A 27,979-nucleotide genomic window follows, 5' to 3' on the forward strand; every position below is an offset into this window, starting at 1 on the left:
TCAGAGCACCCCCTGATGGAATACTGCACCATATTTAAGGTCAACCGCACAAACTCTGCCACGCAGGTTGATACAGGGACTCATGAATGTTTGATTGGTCTATTATCCAAGCCGGGCGTGAACATTCATCCCCCACTTCTGGAATTCAAATATTCCTTTTAGTCTGACATTGTTCCTACACCGTCTGAGGCGAGCCCCCAGTTTCACTCTTTCTCACCACACCGGGTTTCATCTGCAATGCTGTCATCTCACTGTGGGACAATTCTACAGAATGCGCTGTTTTTAAGACCGGTGTGAGTGCAAACGCACTATGGTTTCAGGTGGGTGGAGCTGGGGAATTGATACTCAGTCATTTCGACACTCCTCTTCCTCCTCTGCAGGGTGGATAAGGATCTGGCCATCCATCTTCGTGTCTCACCCATGTCAGTTCAGGGTAGCAAACGCAGGTACCTGGTAGTCAGAGACAACAAGAACAAAGCAGGAACATTACTTTAATCTCTCGCTGCTGTTAATTCCTACCTCTGCCGTCATCCAGGAGGCAGAGCTTTGTGTATCTCAGCCTCTCCCTTATGAACAATCCATCACTGTTAGTGCTTCTCTCCAGAGTGCGCTTGCTCCTTTCTTTTTTCACCTGCTCACTACTATGCTTTGCTTTCAAGAGGCGATGCTCGCTGAAAGGACTGCAATACATTGTATTACACAGTTGACTGTTCAGACTTATTTTCACATCTAGCAGCATCTTGCCACTTCTCCCACTGGAATAAAACACATGTTAGCAGTCAAATGCATGTGAGGGAATGTTGTCCTGCATTTTTTATGTGGATTTCTTAAGGCTTTCAACAGTACATCCGGATTCTATAATTGACACCTGCTGTCAGGCTTCGTCAGTGATTACATAGGAAAATGACTTGACCTGTAATGAACTGTAAAACTAATGACATCTGTGTGAGATTACTCAACTTGAAAGCAAACTGTTGTACATGAAGTCCCATCAAGCGTGATATTAAAACGTCCACTTTTACATCTTTCCGTCCAAGCTCTGTAAAAGCCCAGGCTGTTGGGCCCAACGTGATGGAAACCTGAGGCTAATGACTCAAGCAGACGGCCGTGGGCATTAGACAACTTCATTTATGAAATAGTCAACCTCCCGTGTAGCGATACATTCACATTACCCTGCCTCACTTGAGAGACATGCAGCTGTCACAGTCACTGAGCAATGCTGATGTCCTTTCCTACCTGCATTCATCTTACTCTCAGGAGGTAATGGTCTTCTCAGGTCATTTGCGCATTAGGGTCTGGATCATTCATCGCGCCCACCTGCAATCCTGTGGATTGTTGGTCCTCCACAGCACATAGATGGATGTTTATAAGTAAGACATACATGCTCTGAATCATTAATTTAAAATAAATCCCAGCGCTGCCTGTGGCCTAAAGTGTCAGCAAAGGGCTTATCATGAACATGCAGGTTATGTTTAAAGGAATTGTGGGGGTATAATTTGCAGGTTTGTGCGATATTAATTGCCTTAGAGAAATCAGGGTTTGCTAACTATTTTTTTTCATGATGTTAAATGATAATCCCCTCTTTGTATGGCAACTGAATATCCCTGTGTTTGAGGCTAAATATTTATGTGTTAGTCTGGATGGTATTGGCTGTTCAGTGTTTTGTGTTTTGTACATGTACTAACAAATCTTAAATCCAGAATCTTCAAATTGAACCAAATTTACCGAATTACCATTGTCACTGAACGGATCAGTAGCTTTTAGCAGTGAAGCTCCCCTTGCCAGTTAATGAAAACACCGTTAACTATGTTATTTTTTCATAAAAAGATTATTGACAGACCACAAACCCATGAAAACAATCATCAGTGACAGAAAAAAGTATTCAGATCCTTTGCCAGTAGCAATACAACACTGTGAAAATACTTCACTTTAAATAAAAGTCCTGCATTAAAAACCTTTCTTAAGTAAAGGTATGTACAGGAAATATTATCAGCAAAATCGATCAAGTATCAAATTGTCCCTTGTCAGTGTTTTACTATTACATTGTTGATGGATTAATAAAAGTAACTGCATTGCTGTACATGTGTAGTTTTATCAACAGCAGTGCATCATATTCTATAAGATCATCATGTTTGTAGCTTTGCTGGCCTGTGAGAACCACGTATCAGTATAAAGTCAACGTTTTATGAGTTCATAAAAAAGCTTTGTGATGATGCATTTGGTGGGTGGGTGGGGGGAGGGATGCGGGGGGGTTAAATCAAATTTAAGATACATTGTTTTCACTGGACAGGCAGGGTATGAAGGTTTTTTATCTAAACTGTCATACAAATATAGTGGATTAAACAACTCAAGTTAAGTAAAAGAAAAGTAAATGTACTTTGTTACATTCCACCCCTGTTGCTGACTTACTGTGGCTTACTGTGTTCCATCACAGTTGCACATGCTGAAGAGCATTTGAACGGTAATGCAAGCATTAATTAGCTGAGCAACTATGCAGTTAGTGACTACAATTCTTTGAACGGAATTGAACAAAACAATTCAGATCAGCAAAGTGATTCGTAATTTTCCCCGCTAATACTTGGCACTGGAGGTGTCGGCTAACGTAAAGAAAGTGAGATCAGGAGGACAGTTTGATTTCAGCTTTTCCTTCAGCACAGACAGGTCCGACTGCCTGATAGAAGACAGGTGAATTAATCTCTTTAATGGGGATGATTCAGTCCCATCTGACATATGTACAACCATTAATCTGCTCACGCTGAATGTGGCCTGTTCAACATTTGTATAATAAAATTACATGTCTGTGCATATAGTTACACCATCGGGTCAGCTTTACGCTTTATCTCGAACATAAATTGTTTTAATGTGGTTTCACTACGTATCTGCATTCAGTATTCAAGGTCCATTTTGATGTGGGAAAAAAAGAACAAAACACCCAGGTGGCTGTAGCTGAGGCCCACAGACTTAAACAATTTCTCCAGGGTTTCACATCACACTGTTCCCTTCCCCTTTTGCTTTTACTTGATGTGATACTACTCCCTGTATCTTTCACAAGCTGTTTGGCTAACAGAGGTCACAGGGGATATGTAACACGTTTGGTCACGACACGAAAGCATTAGCCAGTGCCAGCAGGTGTGTAATTATATATGAAAAAGGGTTTTAACAGAGGAACATCATGATGGCATGAAGAAAGTAGGCCAGGAAGAAGCCACTTCAGAAAAGTCCTATTTATTCCTCACCCACCTCAAATGTGTGACTTCTTATTTGAAGTTGTGAAATAATACAAGGTCATTGTAACTATTTCAAGACTAGTAAAAATAACATAAAAGACACAACAATTTAACATGATAAAACAAGCCTCCAGGGTGGAGTCTTAAAAAGGATATTTACCCTTGTTTTTCTACCCTGCATGGTCACTGTTGTCTGTTTTCTGTGTTTCAGGTACGGTGACATGGTGCCAAAAACAATCGTGGGGAAGGTGTTTGGGTCCATATGCTCTCTGAGTGGGGTGCTGGTCATCGCCTTGCCTGTCCCTGTCATAGTGTCAAACTTCAGCCGTATCTACCACCAAAGCCAGCGGGCAGAGAAGCGACGAGCCCAGAGGGTACTGATCTCCTCCTCCCTCTGCCGCCTCGCTCTTCCTTTTCTCTCTATCTCTATTTATTTTGCTACTATCTGGCTTCTTCCTCTGTCCCTGTCTTATCCGCACGTAACAGAATGACAGGGCAAACACTATCTTCCAGAATATTAATCTTTTATTGTGTTGGGCTAAACTTGCTTGAGTATATTTCAGTGGCAGAAAGAAATAAGAGAAGGAATGACAATGACTGAACAAATGATCTTCAGAGTATAGTGTCAGCAGCTTTTCAATGGCAATATGTGCATTTCTTCCTAAAAGTGTTTGCTAAGGCAGAATTTCCTAATGGTATATTTAAGCATAGCCTCTCCCTGCTAAATACTATGGCTGCCAGAGGGAGACAGAGACAATTAGTGTGACAGACAAACCGTCTAAAACAGAGGTCTGTTTGTTCGAACAGAAAACTCGGCTTGCTAGAATCCGTGCTACGAAGACTCGAGGCACTAATGCCTATATGCGCTACAAACAAAATGGGCTCCTGATCAACTCACTGGAGGAGGTAAAGGGACCAAGTAGCGGCTTGTGGGCTTACTGACCGGGGCCTCGCTGATGCTTGCATGCCGCTCTGCTCGGGGGCCATGCCACCACACAAGGGGGGTGGGTGGTTGGGGGGCTTCCATGCTGTAACACAGCGGCTGCTGTCATTCCAGTGCTTTAGTGTGATCGTCCTCTCTCTTTCATCCCACCTCTCAGCTGCAGCATTGACATGCTTCGTCAACACTCTCTCTGTCCATACAGCAGGAGGGCCAGGCAGGCACACTTGCCTTCTGGTGGAGCACAGCCATTACAGTCACACTGACTCATGACCAAGCTCTGCATGTTTGTCCAACAGGGTTTGGAGGGGAAGAAGGGAACCAAAGACTTACTGGACAATAGGTCGCCTATGCAAGCTGCCTGCTCAGCCTGCATCTCCTCTAAACTCTGTTTTTGATCAGCTGTGTGTTCTGTGTGTTATTTCTAGAGCATCCAGGTTGTAGTGCAGACTAACACAACATACCTTCCATCCCAGAGCCGTGCAGAACTTCATCCAAGTGTGTATTGTTGTTGTGGTCCAGAATCTGTGCTGTGTTTGGTGCAATCTGTTTGATCTGTGTCTAGGTCTGCCACTGCTGTTGCACTGAAATCACCTCAGTTAAAATTTGACGTTTCTGGTCCTTCTCACCAAAACAGCAAAAGAATGGCAAAACTAATTCTATCAGGGAAACATGTTGTAATCAGCCACTGTCTCTATGTATCTCTAAAATATCCCCGTCTCACTAGGTTGTCAGTAGATTGGCTGCCGTGCTACAGATCAGCATTTCAACCTCAATGCTTTGCGTACTCTCCACTACATCACTGAACTAGCTGTTGCCTGAGACTCCGTTTCTATGCAGAGTCTGAAACTGCTCATCTACACTGTTTGTTTTTTTACTTTCTGTGTTTGAAGGCCTCCAAGCAGGCAGGAAAAGCCCTGGTGGCGAAGGCCGCCACTCCTCCTTTTGAGAGCCAACATAATCACCTGCTGCACTGCCTGGAGAAGACCACGGTAAAATCCCTTTTTTTCTGAAACTTAAAAGCTGTGTCCATTGGAAAACGCACAATCACTTTGGCATCTACTATCTTGGTAACAGATTTTAGATCAGTTTAAAATAGCTCACTGTAAAAAATAGTTCCTTTTATGTATAATTGCATCACTTCTGCTGTCTGCTCTGTATCGTCAGTAGCCTGTTACAATGTTACAAATAGAAGCAAAGTGATTTTTTCATCCATGCACAAACTATACAATCATTCATCATTTCATATGCAGCACAAGTTAAATATAGCTTTAAATGGGGCTGTGAAATGTTGAATCCTCTCTCCAGCAACATGCAAAAGATAACATGATTCCGCTGGCCAATAACATTATTTCTTACAAACAAACCAGCATAGTTAATTTTACACTGTCTATCTATACAGTACACGCTATCTATAATTTAGACATGTAAGAGCCCCTTTAATGCTTGGCTGTGACATGCATTTTACACTTGCAGCTCTAAACCATGTACAGAGACATAGAAAGGAAATAGATAGATGATCCTCTCCCCACAGTAAAAGGCTTGCCAGTCGTCTGGGAAAAGCTCCATGAAGGCTTCATGCCATTCAGATGGCAGCACACATATTTACATCAGACCTCTTATGGTGTGCATTATAGATGGGTGTAGAGCAGGAGTGACAGAGAAAGTATAAGAAAGGAGGCTCATTCAGGGCATGGCATCAGTTCCTACGTGGTGTCACTCTGCCCCCTGCTGACAGAACCTGAAACTTACTTGGAGCCTGACCTTCAAGTCATGCTCATTTGTCACAGGGATAACAGTTGTGAATGTTTTCACAGATGGCACTTAATATGGACATCTGGGCCAATATATTTCTATTCCCTTGATGATTCATTTTCCAATTATTAAACAATTTTGCTGTGGATTCTGTTCAGTCTGTTTAGTCTTTACTGTGAAACATCTTTACTCATTATTTAGCAGAGCCAATCATTGATGTAATAGAGTGATTCATGAGCAACAGCACTGAATCCAAATATCCACCATCTTCCTCTGCAGAATCATGAGTTTGTGGACGAGCAGACATTTCAGGCCAACTGCATGGAGATCTCTGTGACGAACAAGTCGGGCTCCCGTTCATCCTCGCTGTCCTCATCTCCACAAGGCCTTAGCTCGTGCTGCTCTCGACGCCACAGGAAGAAGAGCAGCTTCAGCCTGCCCAGCACAAACAACCAGGAGCTCAGCACCATACAGATAAGAGAGAGGCCAGTGGCCAACAGGTAGTCTCCCAGTCTTGCTCCTTTGTCTGTCTCTACGTCTTTGAGTTTCATAAGTGTAGAGTTATTTTCACATCGCACAGTTTGTGTAGAAAGTCTGCCGGGATAAAACTACAGATAGTTTTAGTTTGTTCTGATTGGAAGATATGTGTTTACAACCCAATGCAATGAATGGAAGTTTGTTGGTGGTGCTTAAAGAAAACTTCTGTGTCCCGTTACTCTGCATAATCCAGATATATTGTCGTTTTCAGTTTTATTTTCTACCAAAGAAGCCCCTTCTCTCTGTGAAAACTGTCGAACAGCTTGTTCTGTGGATTATCCCGAGCAAATCTAACACTCTATCTGGAAATAGGTGTTGCTGTTGAATGTAATTTTTCATTGGTGTAAGCAGCACAAATGAAATTCCATATCAGGGCACAGCAGGATTCTCAGAGATGGATATCTCAAGTACTCGCAAGTACTGTAAAACCTAAACTTTCTGTATTTTTTGAAACAACAAAGAGTAAGTGAGAAAACTTGGGTGATACTTAAATACTTGTGTGGAAAATGTCATACAGAGTATTGAGAATGAGTTTGCCTGCAATTACATGCGATAATATTCATTTCTTGTGTGAAACTTAATTTCAAATGCATCAGGACAGCACATACTTTAAACAAACAAGGAAGAATTTATTGTTATTACATGTCGAAAGCAAAAAAAGTTGAATTTTAGATGTACAGTATAGTCAGTCATAACCTTCAGTTTCAAATACACAGTCCTCCTACGCAGTATATTCTCTGTAGAAGTCCAAGAATTGAAATATATCTTAATGAGCAACATGAGCCCAAGCCCATTTATATATTCAGTCTGTACAAAGAACGTGGATATTTCTTAATAGTGGCTTTTATACAGTATAATGTATAAAAGAACTCCTTGTAGTACAGGCTTTGTGTAACACGTTCACAAGGTTAGGCCTTTCACCTTCTTTCATCCTGTGTTTTCTTTTACAGCCGCTCCAGCCTGAATGCCAAACTTGATGAGACTGTGCCCTTGAAATGCGACAAACCTTACATCACTCCATCCATGGTCAGCCTATCTGCCCCCGTGGTGACCTCATCAGACGGGCGCGGTTCAACCACCACCACCGCATACTCTCAAAGCAACATTGTCCGAGTATCTGCCTTGTAGTTGTCATGCCTATAAGATCAGCTTACTGGTCTCAAGAAGCACCAGATGCTGAGGAGAGGGACCACTGAGCATCAACCTGCCATAATCTAGAGGGATTATAAGATAAGCAGAAGCCGGGGTTTTTGAAGTAGTGATCTCATCTGATGTCAAACTCTGCATGGTAATAGAATGATGTGGACGACTGCCTTGGAAATAAATGTGAACCAGCAGATCTTGCACCATTAAGCACAGCAGACCAAGGAATTGTTGGGATTGAGGGATTATCGTTGTTGCCTAAAAAAAACTTTATTTTTGAATATGTAATGTAGTTGTATTTGTTGTCTTCTGATTCAAAGGAGAAAAGGCAGAGGTTAAAGGTCATGCTTGATGGCCTCTGATGACAAAGCACACATTACCTGAGGGCCATCGTTGTGAATATTAAATCGGTCTACTTACACCTTAGAAACATTCACTTCACTCACCACCATCCAGTTAAATAGATTGTTTTGAAACCCCTCAATTAACTGGTTTCTAATAGTCCCCTCACTGTTGTAAATTCAGAAAACATACATCTTCTGGAATGGATAACTGTTGTGAATATTCATTAACTGACTCATTAAGTGGTTGATGTCATCGCTTGATGAGTAAAATATTATACGCATCCTGACATGTTTGTGAAATGTGCAAGTGAAAGTCCAAATGACAAAGTCTTTGTTATCTTTCATATTTGACATTCTGATATGGAGCTATGTTAAAGCCACCTCATCATCAAGCCAAGTCACATTTACAATTGATACTGAAAACTATACAGGGTACATATAAGTTAGGTCACATGGTAGAAATATAAGTGAATGTTTCCGCAACACTTAACTAATACTAACCCTATTGTGGACACATAGTATTGACCTGGAAAACCATATGAAAGAGTGTAGAACATCAATTCCATTGAGTTCCTCTTAAATTATATTATTATATTCATAAGCGAGACTTGGTAGATTTCACTGTGTTAAAGGGCCATTTTGTACATTTTTCATATTGTAAATATCTCAGTTAGAACTTTATCAACTGCATTTGAAGTTGGCTCTTATTTCTAGATTTAGTTGACACTTGTTGGCATACTATTTCTGTCTGTTAACTGGTTGAATTAAGGATTTGCATGCTGTCATTGCAGAATTCTGTTTATTAAAAGTATGTCTCTGCTTCTTGTTTGAGGTTTGTCAGTAAAAATGAGATTGACGGAAGGAAACACAATGAGGTATGTTATGATGTAAATTCTGCAAGCTTTTGCTTTTAATGAAAAACAAATCTTGTCATGGAGTACATATATAAGGGGTAAGGAAAAGGAACACATAATCACACATTGTGCATTTGGTGCAGTGGATAGAATAAATACTGTAGCTCTACTGAAACATCCATTAAAGGACCGTTGTCTTTTCTTTTTACTGGAACACAATTAGGTGGATTTTATAATGGTCTGCCTGATTCCTCGAAGAGCGTCACCCATAACAGGAGGGAATAATAATTAGTTGCTGCTGCAGGACATGTGAAGACCTGACCGGCCCAGTGGTGGGTCTTGACTGCAGGGTCTCTGGAGACAGACATGCAGGCCTCAGTGATTGTTTAACAGAGAACTCCTCCTGCTGAGCTGATTGTGTTGATCCAGGCTGCTTCCCACAACATGCAGTGCTCTGCAGAGTTTAGTAACTGCTGAGAAGTCAGCCAGCTCAACATCTAAGATAAAGCAGTGGCATATAAAATAATAGGCCCAAGGAAAAATTCACACTTTAATGGATTCATTTAGTTAGTATTTGAACAATGACAAGACAAATGTTAACCATTTTAATATTCAGTTACATAGTAAATATTGTGTATGGTCATTTGGTCTAGAGCGACTCAAAGATAGACAGAAGTGGAAATAATCATTTCTTATTGAATATAGATTTAAACCTGATTTTAAGTCTAGAAAACTCTGTCCGGAACTGAGGGTTCACTGCAGCATATATTATTGGGTCACTGAGTGATGTGATGCAAGCAACAGAGACTGACAGAATCTCCACGTCCTGAATGATCGTTGACTGAAAACATAAGAGAAAATTGTTATGAAGACTTACAGAACGTTTAAGCATATCATAGACATATTTACATCTTCACAATTTTATGTTTGCTGATGTCATGACATTTCTGGGACCTAAAAGTGAGGTAATGCGCCAGAAACAGTTGAGAGGCCCTACCATAAACTACAGTGTAAGAACACAATAATTCACCTACTAGAAACAAAAACCTTATCTCACACTTTTTGATAATCAAAATGCATGTAAATGCTGCATCCATAGCTCTACAACCAACCTATAAATGCTTACCTGTGTGTACTTGTTTTTGTGAACAATAAAATTCATCAGGATAGTTGTGATCAATGGCAGCCAGAATAGGACGAAGGTTATAATTATGTAGCCAGCACGCTTAGCCATTTTACTTTCCTTTTTTTTGCGCGCTCTTTCTTTACTTGATTTTGAAGGCATCATGCAAACAGCACCTTCCACTTCTGCATTTTGTTTTGTAGCTTCTGTTTCATGGACATTATTTGAGACTGGAGGTAATGAAGATACTTGATCTACTGAAGCAACTGCCAGTGTTTCACCTTCATTGCTGTTACACTGCATAGCTTGTTTTAGTTCAATCAGTGAAACAGAAGTGGACTCAGTGGACAACAGTGCAGATGATGGAACACGGGTACTGGTTTTAGTCATTTCAAAGGGTGCAGTGTCAAGTTTCACTCTCTCTTTGGACTGCTTTTCTGTGTCAAAATTGCTTGACACCTTCTGCGGCTTTGTGGTTGAGCTCTTAACAGCATCTCCATTAAATGGTTTTGCTTCAACTTTTGTGGCACCGGGGTTGGACTGCTCTGTTTCAAAAGGTTTCTCCTCAGTCTGCACTGCAACCTGCATTGCAGGAGGTTGAGATTGTTCTGTTTCCAAGTCAGTTATCGCCATTGTATTTTTTAACTCTTTATTCTCTGAACCGGTGGAGACACACTGTGGAGCGTTTGTTGAAATCAGTGGAGTAGCCGTAGAATCTTTCTTTGATGAATTTGGTTCAGTTTGTGTTAATAGTTCCACCTGAGCAACATTTTTGCTCAGGGTCTGGTTTTGCTCTGATATTCCATGTCCATTTTCCACAGCTGTGGTTTCTCCGTTTTCCTGCTTATCATCTGTCTTGTGATTTTTTGAAAGATGAAACGTACCTTTGTCAAATATTTTGCGATTGTGCGATCTCACAATGGCAAATATGCGAGCGTAGAATCCAATGATAACACCAAAGCATGCTGCCCAAATGGGAACAACATGTACAATCCAAAGGTGTCATAGGAGGATGATGTCTCTCTCTGTAATCCTTTGCATCTCACATGCACGGGTGAATCCTTCAGAAATATCAGACAAAAAACAGCTACCAGAATAGCCAGGGTCCATGTGACAGGAATCAGTACCATGATACGCCTTCGCCTTTTACTAGTTTTGAAGGGTTGTGCAATGGCCTGGTATCTTTCTTCACTTACACAGGCCAGTGTCAACAGTTGGATGCAGCAGCTGAAAGAGAAAGAAGCCAATTGTGTATCACAGATCAACCTGTCCAAATGTCCTCTTTGATACACAGTCACAATAATGGTTAAGAGAATGGGGCAGTCAATTACACATCGCAGAATGTCTATTACTGCTAGATTCACCACCAGTGCATTATTCAAGGTTTGCAGTGATTTTTGACGATAAACTGCCAGAACCACAAAAACATTTGCTGCAATCCCAACAACAGAGGTGAACAACAGAATCAAGCTGTTTGCCACGACAAAGGCGATGTCAGTGTACTCCTCCCAAATGGTGTTGTTCCCAGAGTTCCATGCAGGTGCGGTCTCGCCTCTCATCTCCCGATTCAAAGAGTCAGCATGTTTAGTTCTGTATCTTCATTCTCTCTCCGCTGACCGAACATACAGTGAGCGTGCTTTCGCTTGTTGGCAAGTGATTCTCCACTGAATGAGTAAGATTAATGGGTGAACCTGCAGCCTGGACAAGTTACGCAAAGTATCCGCCCTTTTCATTATCACTCCACAGCAGCAGCAGGTCACCTGGGAGTCCTCACTGTTCACATTCATTAAATATTGTGCTGTGTATTCACAGCAGAGACTACTGGAAAAAGGATGGTTGTTAAATGAAAAATGGTTAAGTCACTATTGTCTCAGTCCTGACATACGACGAAGCCAATCAGGGGCTCAAAGCTGAAATGTATAATGATGATGGTATGACATTGTGCTGCATATGATATTCATATGTGTTTGGCATGAACAGATGTCCATTTCATTTAATACAGTACCTCACAAAGGTTAAAAGCTTTGCATTAACCGTGCCAGATGGATGACTTGAGAGTTCTTGAATTGGCTCAGGAAATAAAGGGAGCCATGCTGCTGGATTATAGCATGACATTGTGTAATCCTGTTTGGAGATAAACTGTAAAATGCTCTTTGCTTCGAATGTGCAAGCTTATGTACTATGCCAAATCTGGGATTATTTCAACACAATACATTTTACTCCTGACCAGCCTACATGTTAGACTGATCGAATGTCTCTCAAAATCATGTCAACGTGTATGAAACAAAAAACTATTCAACAAACATCTTGGTGGTAACAAGTGACTAAATGTTTTAGCTCACTATAAACCTGACAACAAAATAAGCAACTTTCTAAAATAGAAAGAAAAACACTTTATTTAGAATCAGATTCCCATTTACAATTACATCAATAGTGCCAAACAAGTGGGAGGGAGCAGGACAAAATAAGCAATGAAACAAAAAATCATACTGACTGTTTTTACCAAAGGAACACACCAATCAAAAAGGACTATTCAAAAACATTACAATGGGGGTACTCACCACTAACCGCTTGTGTGTGCACAAAGTGAAGGGCAAACCAATTCAAACTCTCAAGCGCGGATTTACCAAATATCACAATTATTATAGAGAGTAAATTGCTGGATGGAACAAAGTCAGAAGGAGGATTATTGTCCTTAAATTAGGTGTTCATGCCGAGGACAGGACGACAGGATTTCAATCTGGCCAATGAGCGGTGACCAACACAGCAGAAGTAAAAAGTAAAAATTAGCGGGCTTGCGTACACAACAGTGTGTTCAAGGCACCACAGTTTCCGTTGAAATAAACATTTTGCTACATTTTGTTGGCGCTGAACTCGTACCTGGAGAGTTAGTGAACAAGTCAGAGAGAATATTTATTCAATTATTGTGAAAAGTAACTGAATTGATGGTTTAATAAAGATAATCCTATCATTGCTCCCAAAAACAAATGTATAAACCAATAAAAAAAAAAAATCAATGCCACAGAGTAAGGTTTATCAATAAATCACTATATACTGAACAGCGAATTAAATCAAACAGCCAAATATTCATGCAACATCCTGGGTATGAATCAGGTTCAGAGACAGTCATTATGTTGTCCATCTCTGAACTGTCTAATAACCCCCTCTGAACTGTCTATAAAGACTAAAAAACATAGTGCAAAGTCTTTTACTGCCTGACTGACTTTCCATTTACAAATGCACAGTGTGAGGTGTGCAGATGGCTTCCTTAACAGGTGCACCCGAATTTCCCATGATTTTGTGGGTATTGCAGAATTTATTTTTAAACACAGTCTTCTTCTTCTCATGTATCAGGCCAGCTGGACAATCTGAGGGATAGCTTGTTATGTTGATTTGCAGTTTCCCTACCACTGACAAATAAATCCTGTATTCATGTGCAATGCATATCATAATGTGCAGCTTATGAGTACACTTGTTTCTGTATACACTGCAGCGATCTAATATGTTGTGCAGCAGGCTTCTGGGAAGTGTGAGCGGTGGCAAAAGGCAGTCACTTATAGGCAATTATTTGGCATAGCTATCAGTGTTGATGACATGATGGAGTTGGCTATTGTTGACATTGATTTAATTTATTTACATAATACATAGGAGTCATGCAGTATGTGTTTAACTTACAGAAAACAGATAATTTGTTTTCAGACAAAGGCAGACAAGGCCTTGTACTATAAAAAGGGTGGCGCAATCTACTATATATGAATCTGTATTTCATGCCACTATGCATTATTCAGCGGGCTGAAAAGTTAAACATCTAAGTGACTTTCCTTAAGGAAGAGGTATCTTCTCAAACTACATGAAAACAGGTCCAGCGCATATTACTTCTGAACAGAAATTCAGGGATCAAAGGTTTCACTTCCTCACAGTCTCTCTCTGCACTCCGGCTATATTTGACTGGCCCAAGTCTTGTTAAAAATGCATACAAATGGAAAATTACAAAAACATTCACTCCTGTCAGTGTTTTCTGTCCTTTCAAGATCTCCTATACTTTTGGCTAGTTCGCAACATGCATACAGCACACACCAGCAAACACCAATATGAAAAAGGTAACAATCAAAACAAATCACATGAATGAAAAAGATCTTACTGAATACACTTCCAGTTTTGTTCTAGAAATATGGTATGGACAGTGACTACAGGGACACCTTGCAATATAACACAATTCAATAAAATGGCAAAAATAAACAGAAAAATTTTAATTAAAAAAAGTAAGCATGTTTTCTTCAAAATTGTACTGTATTACATTACTATGTGTCATAATTTTTTCCACTTATTTTGTTCACCTTTTGAAAGTCAGCTATCAGTCTGAGCAGATTGTGTTCTCACTGGCCTACACTGAAGACATCTCTGAGAGACACTGATGAGGCACTGACCACTGTGACAGCTCTTTCTTTTTTTTTTGCTGTAGGAAGTCACAGAGGCAACACCTTGCTGCTCAGGGAGCGCATGTTGATGCTGTTGCTGGTGTACCCATGAGGAATGTAGCGCCCGCAGGACAGCACCTCCAGAGCGGCATCCCGGAACTGTTGAACATAAAAACACAGTCAGGAAATCAGTCAGCATCAGTTTTTACATGCAATTCAAATGGTTCTTGCTTCTTTTCTCAGCCTTTGCATCTTAATTTTACAGCAGGTATACACTACAGCTGCTTACCTGCTTGTTGGTAAGGAAGTAGATGATGGGATTATAGACAGGGCTAGTCTTAGCAAAGTACATGGGCATGCTGGCGACCAGTGGAGGGATGTGCAGCTCTGGATCCACCACTACCACCACTGACAACGCTGTGTAGGGCAGCCAGCAAATAAAAAAAGCTATGATCATGGCCAGGACCATACAGGTGGCATGATCATTCTCCTTCTGGCTGGAACGCCCACCCTGGAGCTCCACACTCCTGTTCAGCTACGAGTAGAAAGAAAATTTGACACTCATTAAAAGCTAATAACTTGTTTTAGTCTGTAGGTGGTAAATTGTAAACAAATGAGGGTGGAGGAATTAATTTTATAGCTTGTTCCAATAATATAAAAGTCTAATAAATATCCAGAAGCTATTATGGGCCCACCTTATTCATGGATATGAGCACTTTGGAGTAGCAGTAAATAATGACTGCAACAGGGAAAATGAAGCAGAAGAGTGTGTAGAGGATGAGATAGCTGTAGTTATTCCAAGATCTCTTCTCCCAGGCCAAAGAGCAGGAGGTCTGGACTCCCTCAGGTCCGTAGGAGCTCCAGCCGAATAACGGAACCACAGCCCAAAACAAGCAGAAGATCCAGACGAATAGCAGCCCGAAGACAGCTCTCCGCAAGGTCAGCTTTAGACTAGCTCTTGGCTTACACACAATGTTATACCGCTCATAGGCAAGCAGGGTCAGAGTGCAGAGAGACACCAGACCTAGGAAAGAGAAACAATCAGTTGTCACAGAGAACATTTCCAATATCTCCAGAACAACTGAGCGAACTCCATCCACTGAGAAGACTGTGAGATGTTGCTGAAAGCTCTGGAAAAGGCTACTAAGTATACCTTCAATCACAGTTTGCATCCAAAGTAAAGAATGAACTTCTAGTCAGAAAAAAATCATGAAAGGAACAGGGCATATGCAGAATCTGATAACAGGAAGACATTTTCAAAAAGCATCACACAAAGGCCAACAACGTCAGCATTTCTGTAAAGCTAGATTACATTATGAGTTTAAGTGAAGTGTAACAATAATGCCACTTATTTTAGCCTCACAATTCTGTCTATTGTGTTTACAATAATAGACCACCAGGCACAGAGAAAACAAAATTGATCTAAAACATAGTACTGCTCTCTCACAACTCCACTTACCAAAATAATTGACTGCAAATCCTTGGAAAATGCAGGCTGTGTGCCCAATAAAGTAAGAGCCTTGGTAGTTAGTGATGGTCACGACCAGGGAGCCGCACAGGCCTATCATGATGTCAGACACAGCGAGGCTGAGGATAAAAGTGCTCATAGGCTGGAGGAGGGACGGATTCCTCAGCATCACGGTTATGACGAGACCATTGTTAAAAACTGACAACACTGTGTTGATAAACATGATGTAAGAAAGTATACTGTAGCCCACCCGAGGGAAGATGGTAGGTGCCATGGTCACCAGCTCGGCGTGGAAGGATGAAGGACGAGAGCCTGAGCTCCACAGTGTGCTGTTGCTGTCCATGACATCTAAATGAAGACCAGCATAGGTGGAACAACTGTGAGACTGAACCCACAGACACTATGCTTAGCTCCGGGCACAGCGTCATTGATCTTATCATTTCTGATCCCTGTTAAACAACTCGGCTTCTCTTATTTTCCAAGATCTCAGCAGGCACACCTGTCTGATAGAGAGAGCCCCAAATGCAATTTGAGAAATTGGTCCATAACACAATTAATCCCACTAAATCAAGTGCTATAATGGTAATTGGAAAGTTGAGGGATATTAAGGTGGAATGAAATAGAACTCAAATAATTTTCAAATATTTCTTTGTTTTGTTTATACAGCTAATAGAAAGGGGGGAAACATCATACTACACAAATTCACTACACATTCAATACACACAAACCTGCTAATCAAGTCTAATTACAGAAAAGATTATCCAGCCATTTGAAGTTGCTTTAAATTCATGACATAAGCAGTTGGCACTTGGCATTAAGCCATTTCCTCTTTAATAAATAGTGAAATAAAAACACACTTCATCAATACATATTTAAATTACAGAAACACAAATAAAGCATGGAGGTCTTGGTTGCTGCCGCTGACATTTAAGAAATCCCTTCTTTAGCAAATAATTAAAAAAAACACGTGAAACCCAATGCTGCCTTCGTGGAATAAATAGCAACACTCATGCTAAATTCGGCAATGATGCTCTATTTTTCCTGACAAATATTAACATTTCTCACATGCTAAAGTGAGACATACAGGCTATGTTGTGTGGAGCTGTTTACACAATTAAATACAAAGATCTCAGAGCATAATTGTGCAATGCATATCATAATGTGCAGTTCAAAATGAAGGGATGCTGGCTGGCAAAATTTGAAAAGCTTGAATACAATAAATTATCTCAGGCTATTACAAAAATATATACATAGCAGTAATGGGCTCAATCAATTAAGGCAACAAAGTTTGTAATGTATTCCCATTTCACTGACTCTTCTCTGTCTCTTATAGTTGCAAAAGATAAAAAACAGATCATCTTTAGGTGCTCAATTCAATCTACTGGGATCCATGGTAGACGTGATGTGTGACTGGCCCCTATTTTTCAGACTGTGTAAATGCATCATCATTAAATAATTTCTCACTACCCCTCTATCTCTCACACACACACATGCAGGTCTAAAACAGTGCATTCAATGTTCCAAATTCTGTGTGATAAAAATATAAAACACAAGGTGTCGGCGATTCAAATAAAAATGTCTAATTGCTCATCCTGTCGTGTCATTTGGCTTCAAAAGCACTAAACCCACTCTTCATCTCGAAGACTGAATTCTTTTATAGGAAATATGTAACTAACTACCTTAAAGCTTAATAAACATCAATTCTTTACATAATAGACCAATAAAACATATCTTAAATGTGTCATGCATCTTCTAAAATGTCATGTCTCAAAACTTGAAGAAAAAAAAAGTAAAGTTCAAGTCAGAACTGGAGATCATTCAATCAATCATTCAAGAGTCTTAATGTTTGAATGCTGTCTTCCTCACGCTCTCTCTAATCGGACTCTGCTTTGGTCCCATGGAGCTGTGGGGAGAGGCTGCTACCAGTAGGACTGTGTTCAGGCCAGAAGGGGGCCTCGTGCTGAAGGGGAGTACGGCGAGGGAAAAAGGTGTGCTGGAAGTCATAGTTGAGCAGGCAGCTAATGGAGGCCATATAGATGTCTGCAAATCGCGAGAGTCGTCGTGAGAAGTAGGTGGGGTTGTGGTATGTCCGGAAGAGACTCCCGAACTGGCTATTGAAGATATCCTTCGTCTGTGACCTGCCATGAAATCACATTCACACATTCATATCAAGATGAGGTCAGATCAATTCTACAAATCTCAATGTATTATCAAAACTGCTGTTGAGTAATTATCTCCATTACCTCATGGCTTCTCTTTCTCTGATCCACTCCTCGACGACAGCTTGAGATGCTGGATCCCTGTGTACCTGTTGGGGAGCAGTGCAAAAAAGTTCAGCACAAAAAAAAATAGAGGATGGAGGCAAAAAGGAAAGGACCCACACAAATGTTTCTATGACGTCTGCTGACCTGCATCTGTTCGATAAGTCCAGTCAGAGCCTGTAACCAGGCCATCATGTGCATGTACTGCTCCGTGTTCATGATCTTGATCTCCTTCCTCAGCTCAGGGATGATGGCACCCGTCCTCCAGCCATGTTTCAGAGTCAGATCCTGCAAAACAGAAAGGACCAGAACATCGGTCTTAAACCCAACTGCTACTACTACAACTGTGTTCAGCATGATTTGTCAATAATACATGATAAATAATAAATGAAAGGCAGTGCTAACAATACACTGGAGTTATAGTCTTGAAATACATATACAGTACAGTCTGAATGTGAGTGTACTGCAGCTGTTATACTACAGTGTCATACTCATACTTACCTGTTGAGACAACTATGATATAAACACCATTTCTATATCAGCCATGTAACAACACAGCACATCAGCTGCCCAACTACACTGTCACACTAGATCTGTACAGTCACAGTAGGTGTGCGTACTCTGATGCATCTGACAAAGCTCACAGCCCAAAAAACAGCCAAAGCAGTTGTACAAACCGGGCGACTGAAAAACTCTGCTGAAATGGATTCATGTTTTGGGATTCTTCTGTTTGGATTTTTTAATAAAACTTCATAAAGCAGAAGCAAAATGCTGTTCCACCCCTCCCTCCCCTCTAACTCCTTAGCAGCTTGGAGATGCTTCTGCTCCATGTCCACTTGCAGTAATGATCTCATCCTGCAGTTAGAGAGGCTGGTGTAAAACACATACGTTGTGTTCCAATCAAGACCACATGTTTGACATCTAGCTGCCTTCCACCAACTCTACCTTTCATTGTCATCATTTACGGATGATCAGACATTCAAATATCCGAGCTGTTATAAGGTATTGTGACACAGTGAAAAAAAACAACTGATGCTCGTGAGTTTGTTTAGTGCAGATGAGGGGCAACTGCTAGGTTACAGATAGTAAGGATAATAAGGTGCAGAGATACTCATTACTGTAGATGTGGTATGTGTGATACACCAGGACACACTGACAAATGCCTGTCAACCAAACTCAATGTAGACCTAACTGTGCTTTAATGTGTGAAGAATTACATTGTCAGCGCAGTTATTTTAATATCTGTCCTACTTCAAGCTTTCACTCATTCTCTCACGAAGTGCATCTTCTAACAGAAAGTTAATATTTATACTGTTGCATTTAAAGATGAACTCTGTGAGCTCTTATATTGTAGTTCTGGACAAACACTTAAATGGAAAATGGTCAAAGTGGGGTTCCGATTTTTGTTCATAATATAGTAATACTGCAGTGTTATATACAGTTATAATCAGTCATTTGTTGTAAATATGCCTGCATGCTTCTTACTGCCAAGTCACTGTATATGTGATCACCAAAGTAGAGCACTTTGGATCCTGTCCAGCCGGTGAGTCTCAGGAACTCATAAAGGTTTCCCTACAGTGACCAAACACAAACAGACATATTAAAACAACTATGTATTTATAAGGTGTATCTGGGAGAAATTTGTAATGACAATTTTATACTGGCACATCAAGGTAATTCCCTGGCATAATACCTGTTTGTAGATCTGCCCTTTTTCCAACCTGTGAATCCTGTCCCACAGCAATGCACCTTTGTCTGTCACTCGCCTGAAAGGTCTTGGAAAAAATACACAAAGACAAATCTTACCCAGTTATAATATAATCAGCTCCCAAACAAACATACACCTATGCACATTCTGCGGCGAATTCACAAAGAACAGATTGTGGCCACTAATAGCACCATGAATTGAGCATCACTTGCAACCCATATCACCCCTGTCTCAAGGTCTGATTAATAAAAGATATAACAGCATATTACATTATACGCTTATTATATTACAGCGCAAACACGCACATAAAGTTTTGCAGCTGTTAAATGTTGGTCTGCAATTTTTTGCAGTGGTCCCAGTAATATTTGAAGTGTAGGAGTTTAGTAGCATTATCACACGACGTGGTAAAGCATCATTTTGTGTCAAAAATGTTATAAATGCAGCAGCAGGAATTAAACTTTTCGGTAACACTTTCTATGAAGGTCATCGCTATAATGACTTATGCATACATTTATAACACGATATAATGCGTCCATAAGACATTATAACAGTTGTTATAATCACTTACAAACATGCATTAGGCGCTATAGCAAAGTTCATAATGTATTATGAACTTTTGATTTAATGTTTTATAACTAATAGTAATACCAGTTATTTTACCATGTTCATATGGTATTATGTCCACCTGTAATATATTATAAAGGGATAGATATTTTAACACTTAAAGCAAAACAAGCAAACAAAGACGTGCTATACAACATTAAACATTACTATAAGCTATTATTCCATTTTATATCACTAATTCTTAATGGTGACTAAAGTGTATTTATAATGAGGCAGAGTCGGTGGTTATAATGTGTTATGGAACATGGTCGGAGATTCTTGCCGCACATTGATATAAACCGGTATTACTATTGGTTATAAAACCTTAAATAAAAAGTTCATAATACATTATGAACTTTGCTATAGCGCCTAATGCATGTTTGTAAGTGATTATAACAACTATTGTTATATATATATTATTATTGTTATAATGTTTATGGACGCATTATATCGTGTTATAAATATAAGTCATTATAATGATGACCTTCATAGAAAGTGTTACCAGCTTTTCTTTTTGAAAGAACATATTCTAATTATAACTATTCTAATTATATATTAACTCCCTCTTGCTCTTTCATTCGTTTCTATCTGCGAGATGTCTCTTGTTTTTCTATGACTCACTGAGTGTTTTGCCAGAGTGATTGTTATTTGTGATGCTTTAACTGTACACATACGTCTGGGCCGAGAGCACAGTTTTTCCAACTCTGCTCTGTGCTGGACTGTTAGTGCGTAACCATCGTCTCTGCTTCTCACAGCAGGAGGTTTTATGTTTTTCAGTTTAATGCCCTCATGGTGAATATCAGGTATTGTACTGTATGTGCCATCTTTGCGCTTATAATGTGCTGTGATGCGCTATTGCTTAGCCATGCAACAATTACTGCTGCGATGATCACTGAAAAGTCTGGGTGTGACACCCCTTATCAATGCTCCTCAGTAACCGGCAACTCTCTGAGGATTCTAATAATTTCACTCTGTGTGTGGCTATTAGCGCTGGTGTTTGTGAATTGTGAATTTTTGGCACTGAGGCTCATTTGCATAGAATGGGATCAATTTTACGCCAAATTGAGAATATTATCTCATTTAAATATGTGCAAATAGCACTGGTGCACAGAGATGCTATTTGCTTGGCAGCGCAGTTAGGTGCGCATTTGACGTTTGCAGAAATTACACGGTTTTGTTTTGTCTTATTTGTGTAGGTTTAGCAACTGCAAAAGCCTTGCAAGCCTTTTGTGAATACGCCCTTCTGTGTGCAAACTGTGTACAAGGTCTACTGGCAACTGCTGGCATTGAGACCCCTAGTGCGACAAAAGAGGCACAGCATGGACATAACATCAGCTGCAGACACAAGCGCACTCACTTTCTCCTGTCATTGAAGAAACCTGGTTTGTCGGCCTGAACAATCACAACATCAAACAGGTCCCTCCAGTCCTTCCCTACAATGTAGTTCATTCCTCGGTTCCTGAGAAGAACAAAGATTCAAGACATTACCTAGTCAGCATTATCTTAATGCTCACTATGAGGGCACTGAAAAGAAACACATGAGCTACCAATGACAATGATGCACCAGCAATAACCAACATGTTCAATTAAGAATAAAACTCAGAACATCTTAAGAATATGTGTCTGGGAGGAAGTCACACACAGCATTAGTAAAAAGCACATTTCAGCATGTGGACAAATTTGCCATGTTTGGCACCGTGATCTCTGAAAGTAACAAACTATAAAAATCAGGAACTTAGATTTAATGTCTTTGAGCTCCGAGAAGCCTCTTGAGTTTGGATACGCATAGCTGATCCTCAAGCCTGACTTCAAAAGAGGCTCATAGTCAATGACTTACGATGAATTACAAACACTTGCAAACAGAAAGCCCTTTGATGTGAGGTAACCATCTATAAAAGTTATACAGTAGCTCCAATTAAATATTAGTACACCGATAGATTACATTTTTAATTAATCATGCCAACAGCAGTGTGCACTCTGTTTGCTTACACTTACACAAAGTCAAATGGGCTATTGGTAATGAGGAACATCTTTTTCCCATGCTCCGACAGCTTCTTCAGCACAGCTTGGCTTTGCTCACCATAGCAAATGTATTTCTCTGGAAAATTAGGGAAGAAATGAAGGTAAGGGGTGGGGTGGGTTACACTGATTAATTTGCACAAAAAACTGCACTGCTTTTTATTTATATATCACAGCATTATTTCTGAACTATTTTATTTGTGCAGCAACAGTAGCCATATCATTTATTTTCTATTAGCTTAAACAAAGAAACATAAATCAAAGAACAATTACCAATATCTGCCTCCACAGCTCGGTACATAATGCCCTTGACGTGAACATCTCTAATGGCTTCCTGTGAAGAGGAAAAAGTAAACATCCCTCAGCCAAGAAGTCATGACTTTGGTGACACAATGTTTGCATTCAGCTCCAGTAACAACACTTCTCTGCTCTGCAAGTAAACGGTTGACTTGGAAACACAAAAAAAAGATGCATCTCTGAATACAAATTAAATATGAAGAAAGCAGGCCCTGGAGTTTAGTTACTGTGGCCTACTGTGGTGTGAGAAAATTTCCAGCACATCGTCAACAGTGTAACTTGTGCTTTTGAATCAGTGAATGAGTAAATAAACTCTCCCTTGCAAAGTTGCACATTTAAGGGCAAATTCAAAGGAGGTTTCTCATATACAAAGATTATTTGATGTACACAAAAGCCAAAGGAAAAGTAAGCAAAAAATGACAGGGATACTGCTGAATAATAAATCAGACTTGGCAGGGAAAAAAAGACCGAACAGGGTGTCCTTGAAAAGATATGGAGGCACTCGTGGAATAGTGTGTGTGAGGGCTTTTAATGACAGCTATCTGTCAAAAACGCTACAGTCTCACACAGAACAGACAGGGCAGGCATGACAGCTGCCCTCAAAGGGAGAACACAGCGCTGATTTCTCGCTCCTCTCCCTCTGAAGTAGCAGAGCCACCAGAGAACAGACGCAGATGGCTGGAGGCCGGCTTGCTCAACTAAAATTAGACACCGATTTTCAGAGCTAAAATTAAGAAGGCATTGAATGGCTAGGAATATCACAGCACGCTGCAAACATGCAAATACATGAACGTTCATGTGGCTTGATCTAATCTTTACACACATGACCCCTGGGAGATACAATAACTAAGGAAAGTGCTGCTTAATCATCTTGACAGATTATTCCAAATATTGTATGCTGAGATTACGTAAACATAACTCAAAGTAGAACAGAACAACATAGTTTACCTTGACGTCTTTGTAGAGATGGACAGGCTCATAGTCGATATTGTGCTTCATGAAGAAGTCATTGACACAGCACAGGAGGGTCATCTCAGGCAGGGAGAATATGTCCATGAACTGTTTCATGGTGTGGCCGTGGGAGCTCTGCAGGACAGCGTTTAACATCATTATATCCTTTCAGGTTTTTTTTTATTTTTCGTAGCATCTATCTTGTCAAAGATAAGGGGGGAAATGATCATCACCTTGCCATAGAAGTCGCTCATGATCTCTAGAGGTACGTGGCAACCTTCATACATGGCAATTACTTCCTCATCAGGAACTGGATGTAAACCCCTATAAGAAACATAAAATAAAAAATCTTAGACAATTCATCGTGTTATTTGTAACATGTAAATTTGTAACCTCCTAAAATTGATGATAAATGACATAAAGGCTGTAAGAGCTATACCCTGAAATGTTGAATGAGTGTATCAACTATATATCAAACATTTTTAACAGTGTAAATCTGTTGCATGATGAGAAAAGGCATGTTATACTCCCACAGCGTTGTGTGAATTTCACATTTCTCATCAGTGTAGTATTTATTTCCCACTACCCTGGTGTGAAGAGTAACACTATACCTGTAGACAGTTCCCAACTGGATGTAGTGAAATGCATCGATCTTCATCAGCAGTGCCTGTAAACAAATCATTCAAAATTTCCACAAAAATTATCTTCACACTGAGCTGATGGTAAAGTTCAGGCTAAATAATAAACTGTTGGATAAGTGGGATAAGCAAATACCTTCTCACCTTCTGAACATCATAGTGAAGTCCTCTTACTGCAAAATTAGGAATATACTCGTACTTCCGCAGACCCTCTGGATACTAATATAGAAGAAGCTCTAAAATTAGTTTGAGCTTTTCAGTAACAAAACAGGGCTTTAGATACACCGTATCTTCAAACAAATGAGCAACATCTATGGAGTACACTACAAGGCTTTTCTATTATTGACCTGGTATGTAAAAACGAAACCTGATGGTGCAACAAATGTTGTAGCCCAGTTTGAACCTTAAATGATGATTATGGCACATTTTATCACCAAAGCTCTGCAACACATTCAGTCATGAACAGAAGTTTCTACTACCAATCTCTTAGCATCTCTACTGGAAATGTTTGACGGGTTAAATGACTCGCTCAACAGCACGGAGAAGGTGTTTTTCTAGTGGCATCCTGATCTTCACATTTTTAAGGACAACCGTGAAAGGAAACACAGGATTGTATATTGTCCTGTTCTGTTACTTTATGAATCAATTTATGCCAAGAAAAATTATTCTGTCTGTATCTGGAATAAAAAGCAGTTTGAAATGCCAGGTTTTAAAGAGTCACACACCCTGTGGTTAGTGATGAGGATGTCCCTTGCTATGTTGAAGATGAGGGTGTGGAGGTGTCTGGAGTAGAAAGCCAGGGTGTAGTCATAGTCGAAGCCATAGATCTCTGTGTCTCGCAGGCTCATCTCATTGTTGGCAAAAATGGTGTCAGGGTTGACTGAGTTGGTGGATATGACCGGGATCAAATCTAAGAGGAGAGAAACACCTGAGGTTATTTTTGCAGTTTCCATCCATGTGTGAATATTATATGTTGCTAAGACAGAAAGCCATGTCTTACGACAGATGTATGTATGCCTGATAACCAAGTTTACCAAAGTTGGTGCATACTTCACATTACATTTCTGTCCAACTACTGCACCTTATCTTTCCGAACCACCACTAACTATTCAGTATAAGTATTCATGGTGTAGATAGCGTAAGCATTGGGCAAAATAGGACTGTTTCCTGCTCAAACAAGCCTTGAGAGGAGGCAGAAATGCGGAGTTGTGTCAGGTAAAAAAATGCGGTCTATTTGCTATTAGCTTAAAATGTTTCTAGCACCTCCAAAATCCTATGTCCATAAACATCTGTACAGAGCCAAGCAGATATTGGAGTTAAATCTTTCATCCACAGGAATTATTTAATTAGAATTTCATATTACAAATTGGTAATGTATTCCCTGAAATTAGAAGTTCTTGTGTATTGTGTAGGTTGCCGGTTTGAGGTACTGACACCTCTTTAACATCATCTGAAGTGCTCGTAGATGGGTGGACAAAATAATAAGAACACTTTAGCACATTATTAAATGCACTACAAAACCACCACTAAGTTGATTCAACCCTTCCTGACACATTCAGAACAAATACTGGACATATGCTTCACTAAGTAATGTTATTATTGTCTGTTTCACTGATTTGCATTATATTTCACAGGCCTTTATATTGTGTTCACCCGGTTTGCAAAATACTGTAAATATATGGGTAGAACCAAGTTCATGAAGACGGTGGATATGTTGTTTTTGAACTAGTATTTAGGGGTTGGACAAAAAAAAAACAACAAAAAAAACTTATATTATAATACAATTTACCACAGCAACGCCACAACCTATCAAAACATCTATAGATTTGAATAAACTACAAATTTGCATGTCATAAACTCCAAAAAGAAAGCCTTAATCTCAGGAATACTGCATTGGATTGCATTATATCTTATAAGTATTCATGTTGTTTTGTCCACCTCGTTTACGTGTGAAACAAAGTATCATAGCAACCAGATATCATTCCCACCATGTGTGCAGGACGAGTGTATTGTTTTTAAAGTCTGCTGCTGATGTGAGTTGGTTGAAATGGTTGGTGCATTAGTGGAAACATGAGTCATAACAGGGTAGCAGGCAACAACAGCTTTGTATTTACCGCAGTGTTATATCTTAATAAATGAACTGTCACTCTGCTGTTTCAGTGTCCATACCTTCAGTCTGCCTTTTGGTCTCATTGTAAACAGACCACAGCCTCTCTGCCATGTCCTGGCCGTCTGAAGAGCTGCTGTGAACACATGCTGCGTAGTTTTTGGCTCTGGGTTGGTGTGGCAGTAGTTGACCGACACCATGTGCTACTGCACCGAAATCCCGCTTCCATAAGCGAGACCTGACCGGCCGGTGGTGTACACGCTGTAACACATTACAAAAAAGGTTTGCCTTCTGCAACAGTCCTTGAGAGACGATAGTGGCAAAGACAAGGCGCCATGACTCTGTATTTTGGGTGGCAGCCCGTGTGTAAGTCGCGGTGGGCTCCCAGACGACTGCATACAGCTGACAGGCTCCTCTGAAGATACAGAAAGAGTCTCCGCAGGGTCGGCCTGTACGTCACTTCCGCGTTTGGTAGCACAACCAGCGAATCAGAGGCTGGTGCGTCTGGAGTACAGCCCACTGTACTGTCCACTAAACAGCTGCGATGGGTTACTAGATACTGTACATGTATTAAATATGCATAACCTAGAAAAGGACCCATTATCATATAGACCACCTGTAAATAAAAAAAAAAAATGTATCTAGCTCAATAAGGAAGCCAGAAATAGATAACATTTTAGGAATGTTTAAAAATAATCATGGTATGTCAAAATTTAGAACACTTATGACATCAAAATTGAGAGAATTCATCTAAAATTCGACTTTTAAAGACAAAATGACAACATTTTGACTTACTGTCTTATAATTTTGAAACGTTTGACTTTTACCACAAGTATTTTTACGTTGTCATTCCTAACCTTTCCTCTACTTTTTTCTTGTTTTGGTAGAAATCGACTTTCATATTTAGTAATTGACTATATTTTGGGGAAATACTATACTTTGTTAATTAATTAAACCCCTCTTGTATCATCTGACCAGCTGAAATTCTGTCAAACTTCATACAGCCATGGGTGCACGCACACACATCTTCACACAGATAACTGTAACTGCTATTCGAAACCTGTTGCCGTACTATACCCACACGTCGGATACACACCCATCAGACAGGCTAAGCAAACTGTACAATAATGTGCACAGTTGGATGATAATGTTACGCACTATTTATCCATCCATTAGTGATTCCAGAATGACACAATCTCAGTTTTGCACAAAATGATCAGACTGCGCGTTTGGAAAAAAAAAAGATCTTTTTGCAACAGACTCCATTTTCAACTCACTAACTGAACAGTGCCACCTCGTGGACAAAGATCAGTGGTGCAAGCAATGTTCCATGTGTTGCTGGCCTTTTAAACAGTACCCATTCAGTCTATGATGAATGATGTCCTGACCTTTTTATATACAGTCTATGGTCCTGACACAGACGGAAATCTTAGTACAATTAATCCACACCTTTATAAAACAGGCAATTCCAGATATTCGAAATACTATACCATATATGCATGCGTAGAGAATCATTATATGTTTTACACTAACATAGACTGAAGCAGACACAGATATAATGTTACAGTCCGTGACAATAGACCCAT

The 27,979-nt window shown here is 40.0% G+C and overlaps 4 protein-coding genes across 5 annotated transcripts in view; 1 reads left to right on the forward strand and 3 right to left on the reverse strand.

Annotated features, from left to right (window-relative positions):
* Nucleotides 1-8,974, forward strand: part of LOC119893080 (potassium voltage-gated channel subfamily D member 2-like) — a 34,886-nt gene extending 25,912 nt beyond the window's left edge. Inside the window, exons 3-7 of one of the 2 annotated variants that reach the window (XM_038705007.1) lie at nt 3,439-3,601; nt 4,035-4,133; nt 5,061-5,159; nt 6,202-6,422; nt 7,410-8,974. In XM_038705007.1, coding sequence (XP_038560935.1) covers nt 3,439-3,601; nt 4,035-4,133; nt 5,061-5,159; nt 6,202-6,422; nt 7,410-7,587 — 760 coding nt within the window. In that variant the 3' untranslated portion in view covers nt 7,588-8,974. The remainder of the gene's footprint in view (nt 1-3,438; nt 3,602-4,034; nt 4,134-5,060; nt 5,160-6,201; nt 6,423-7,409) is intronic. The other variant, XM_038705008.1, reaches the window with a different exon arrangement.
* A 511-nt stretch (nt 8,975-9,485) lies between these two features.
* Nucleotides 9,486-11,482, reverse strand: LOC119893759 (alpha-1A adrenergic receptor-like). The gene is given in 4 exon segments (XM_038706092.1): nt 9,486-9,641; nt 9,927-10,129; nt 10,808-10,903; nt 10,906-11,482. Coding segments are annotated over 4 exon segments (1,032 nt in total).
* A 2,907-nt stretch (nt 11,483-14,389) lies between these two features.
* Nucleotides 14,390-16,152, reverse strand: LOC119893766 (opsin-VA-like). The gene is made up of 4 exons (XM_038706101.1): nt 15,801-16,152; nt 15,037-15,365; nt 14,631-14,876; nt 14,390-14,500 (listed from the first exon to the last, which is right to left on the reverse strand). Exons 1-4 carry the CDS (start codon nt 16,150-16,152, stop codon nt 14,390-14,392), a joined length of 1,038 nt encoding a protein of 345 aa, XP_038562029.1.
* A 458-nt stretch (nt 16,153-16,610) lies between these two features.
* Nucleotides 16,611-27,754, reverse strand: nt5dc3 (5'-nucleotidase domain containing 3). Its single transcript, XM_038706102.1, has 15 exons — nt 27,751-27,754; nt 26,456-26,842; nt 25,012-25,196; nt 24,431-24,505; nt 24,260-24,315; nt 23,882-23,972; nt 23,646-23,783; nt 22,674-22,734; nt 22,377-22,479; nt 21,739-21,840; nt 19,764-19,845; nt 19,556-19,642; nt 18,218-18,358; nt 18,053-18,117; nt 16,611-17,947 (listed from the first exon to the last, which is right to left on the reverse strand). Exons 1-15 carry the CDS (start codon nt 27,752-27,754, stop codon nt 17,683-17,685), a joined length of 1,842 nt encoding a protein of 613 aa, XP_038562030.1. The 3' UTR covers nt 16,611-17,682.
* Between the last annotated feature and the right edge of the window lie 225 nt (nt 27,755-27,979).

Source organism: Micropterus salmoides, unplaced genomic scaffold (genome assembly GCF_014851395.1).
Source record: "Micropterus salmoides isolate LMB-PRFRI ecotype aquatic unplaced genomic scaffold, ASM1485139v1 Ms_hic_scaffold_8, whole genome shotgun sequence".
Lineage (NCBI taxonomy): Eukaryota > Metazoa > Chordata > Actinopteri > Centrarchiformes > Centrarchidae > Micropterus > Micropterus salmoides.

What these genes read in the sequence shown, in the direction of transcription:
- LOC119893766 (XM_038706101.1), bottom strand. Translation starts at nt 16,152, where the DNA reads ATGGACAGCAACAGCACACTGTGGAGCTCAGGCTCTCGTCCTTCATCC. An exon ending in TGCTCATATCCATGAATAAG is followed by an intron (nt 14,877 to 15,036) that starts GTGGGCCCATAA and finishes TTCTACTCGTAG; the next exon opens with CTGAACAGGAGTGTGGAGCT. An exon ending in ACTTCCTTACCAACAAGCAG is followed by an intron (nt 14,501 to 14,630) that starts GTAAGCAGCTGT and finishes TATGTTCAACAG; the next exon opens with TTCCGGGATGCCGCTCTGGA.
- nt5dc3 (XM_038706102.1), bottom strand. An exon ending in AAGGGCAGATCTACAAACAG is followed by an intron (nt 19,643 to 19,763) that starts GTATTATGCCAG and finishes TGGTCACTGTAG; the next exon opens with GGAAACCTTTATGAGTTCCT. An exon ending in GACTTATCGAACAGATGCAG is followed by an intron (nt 18,118 to 18,217) that starts GTCAGCAGACGT and finishes GCTCCCCAACAG; the next exon opens with GTACACAGGGATCCAGCATC.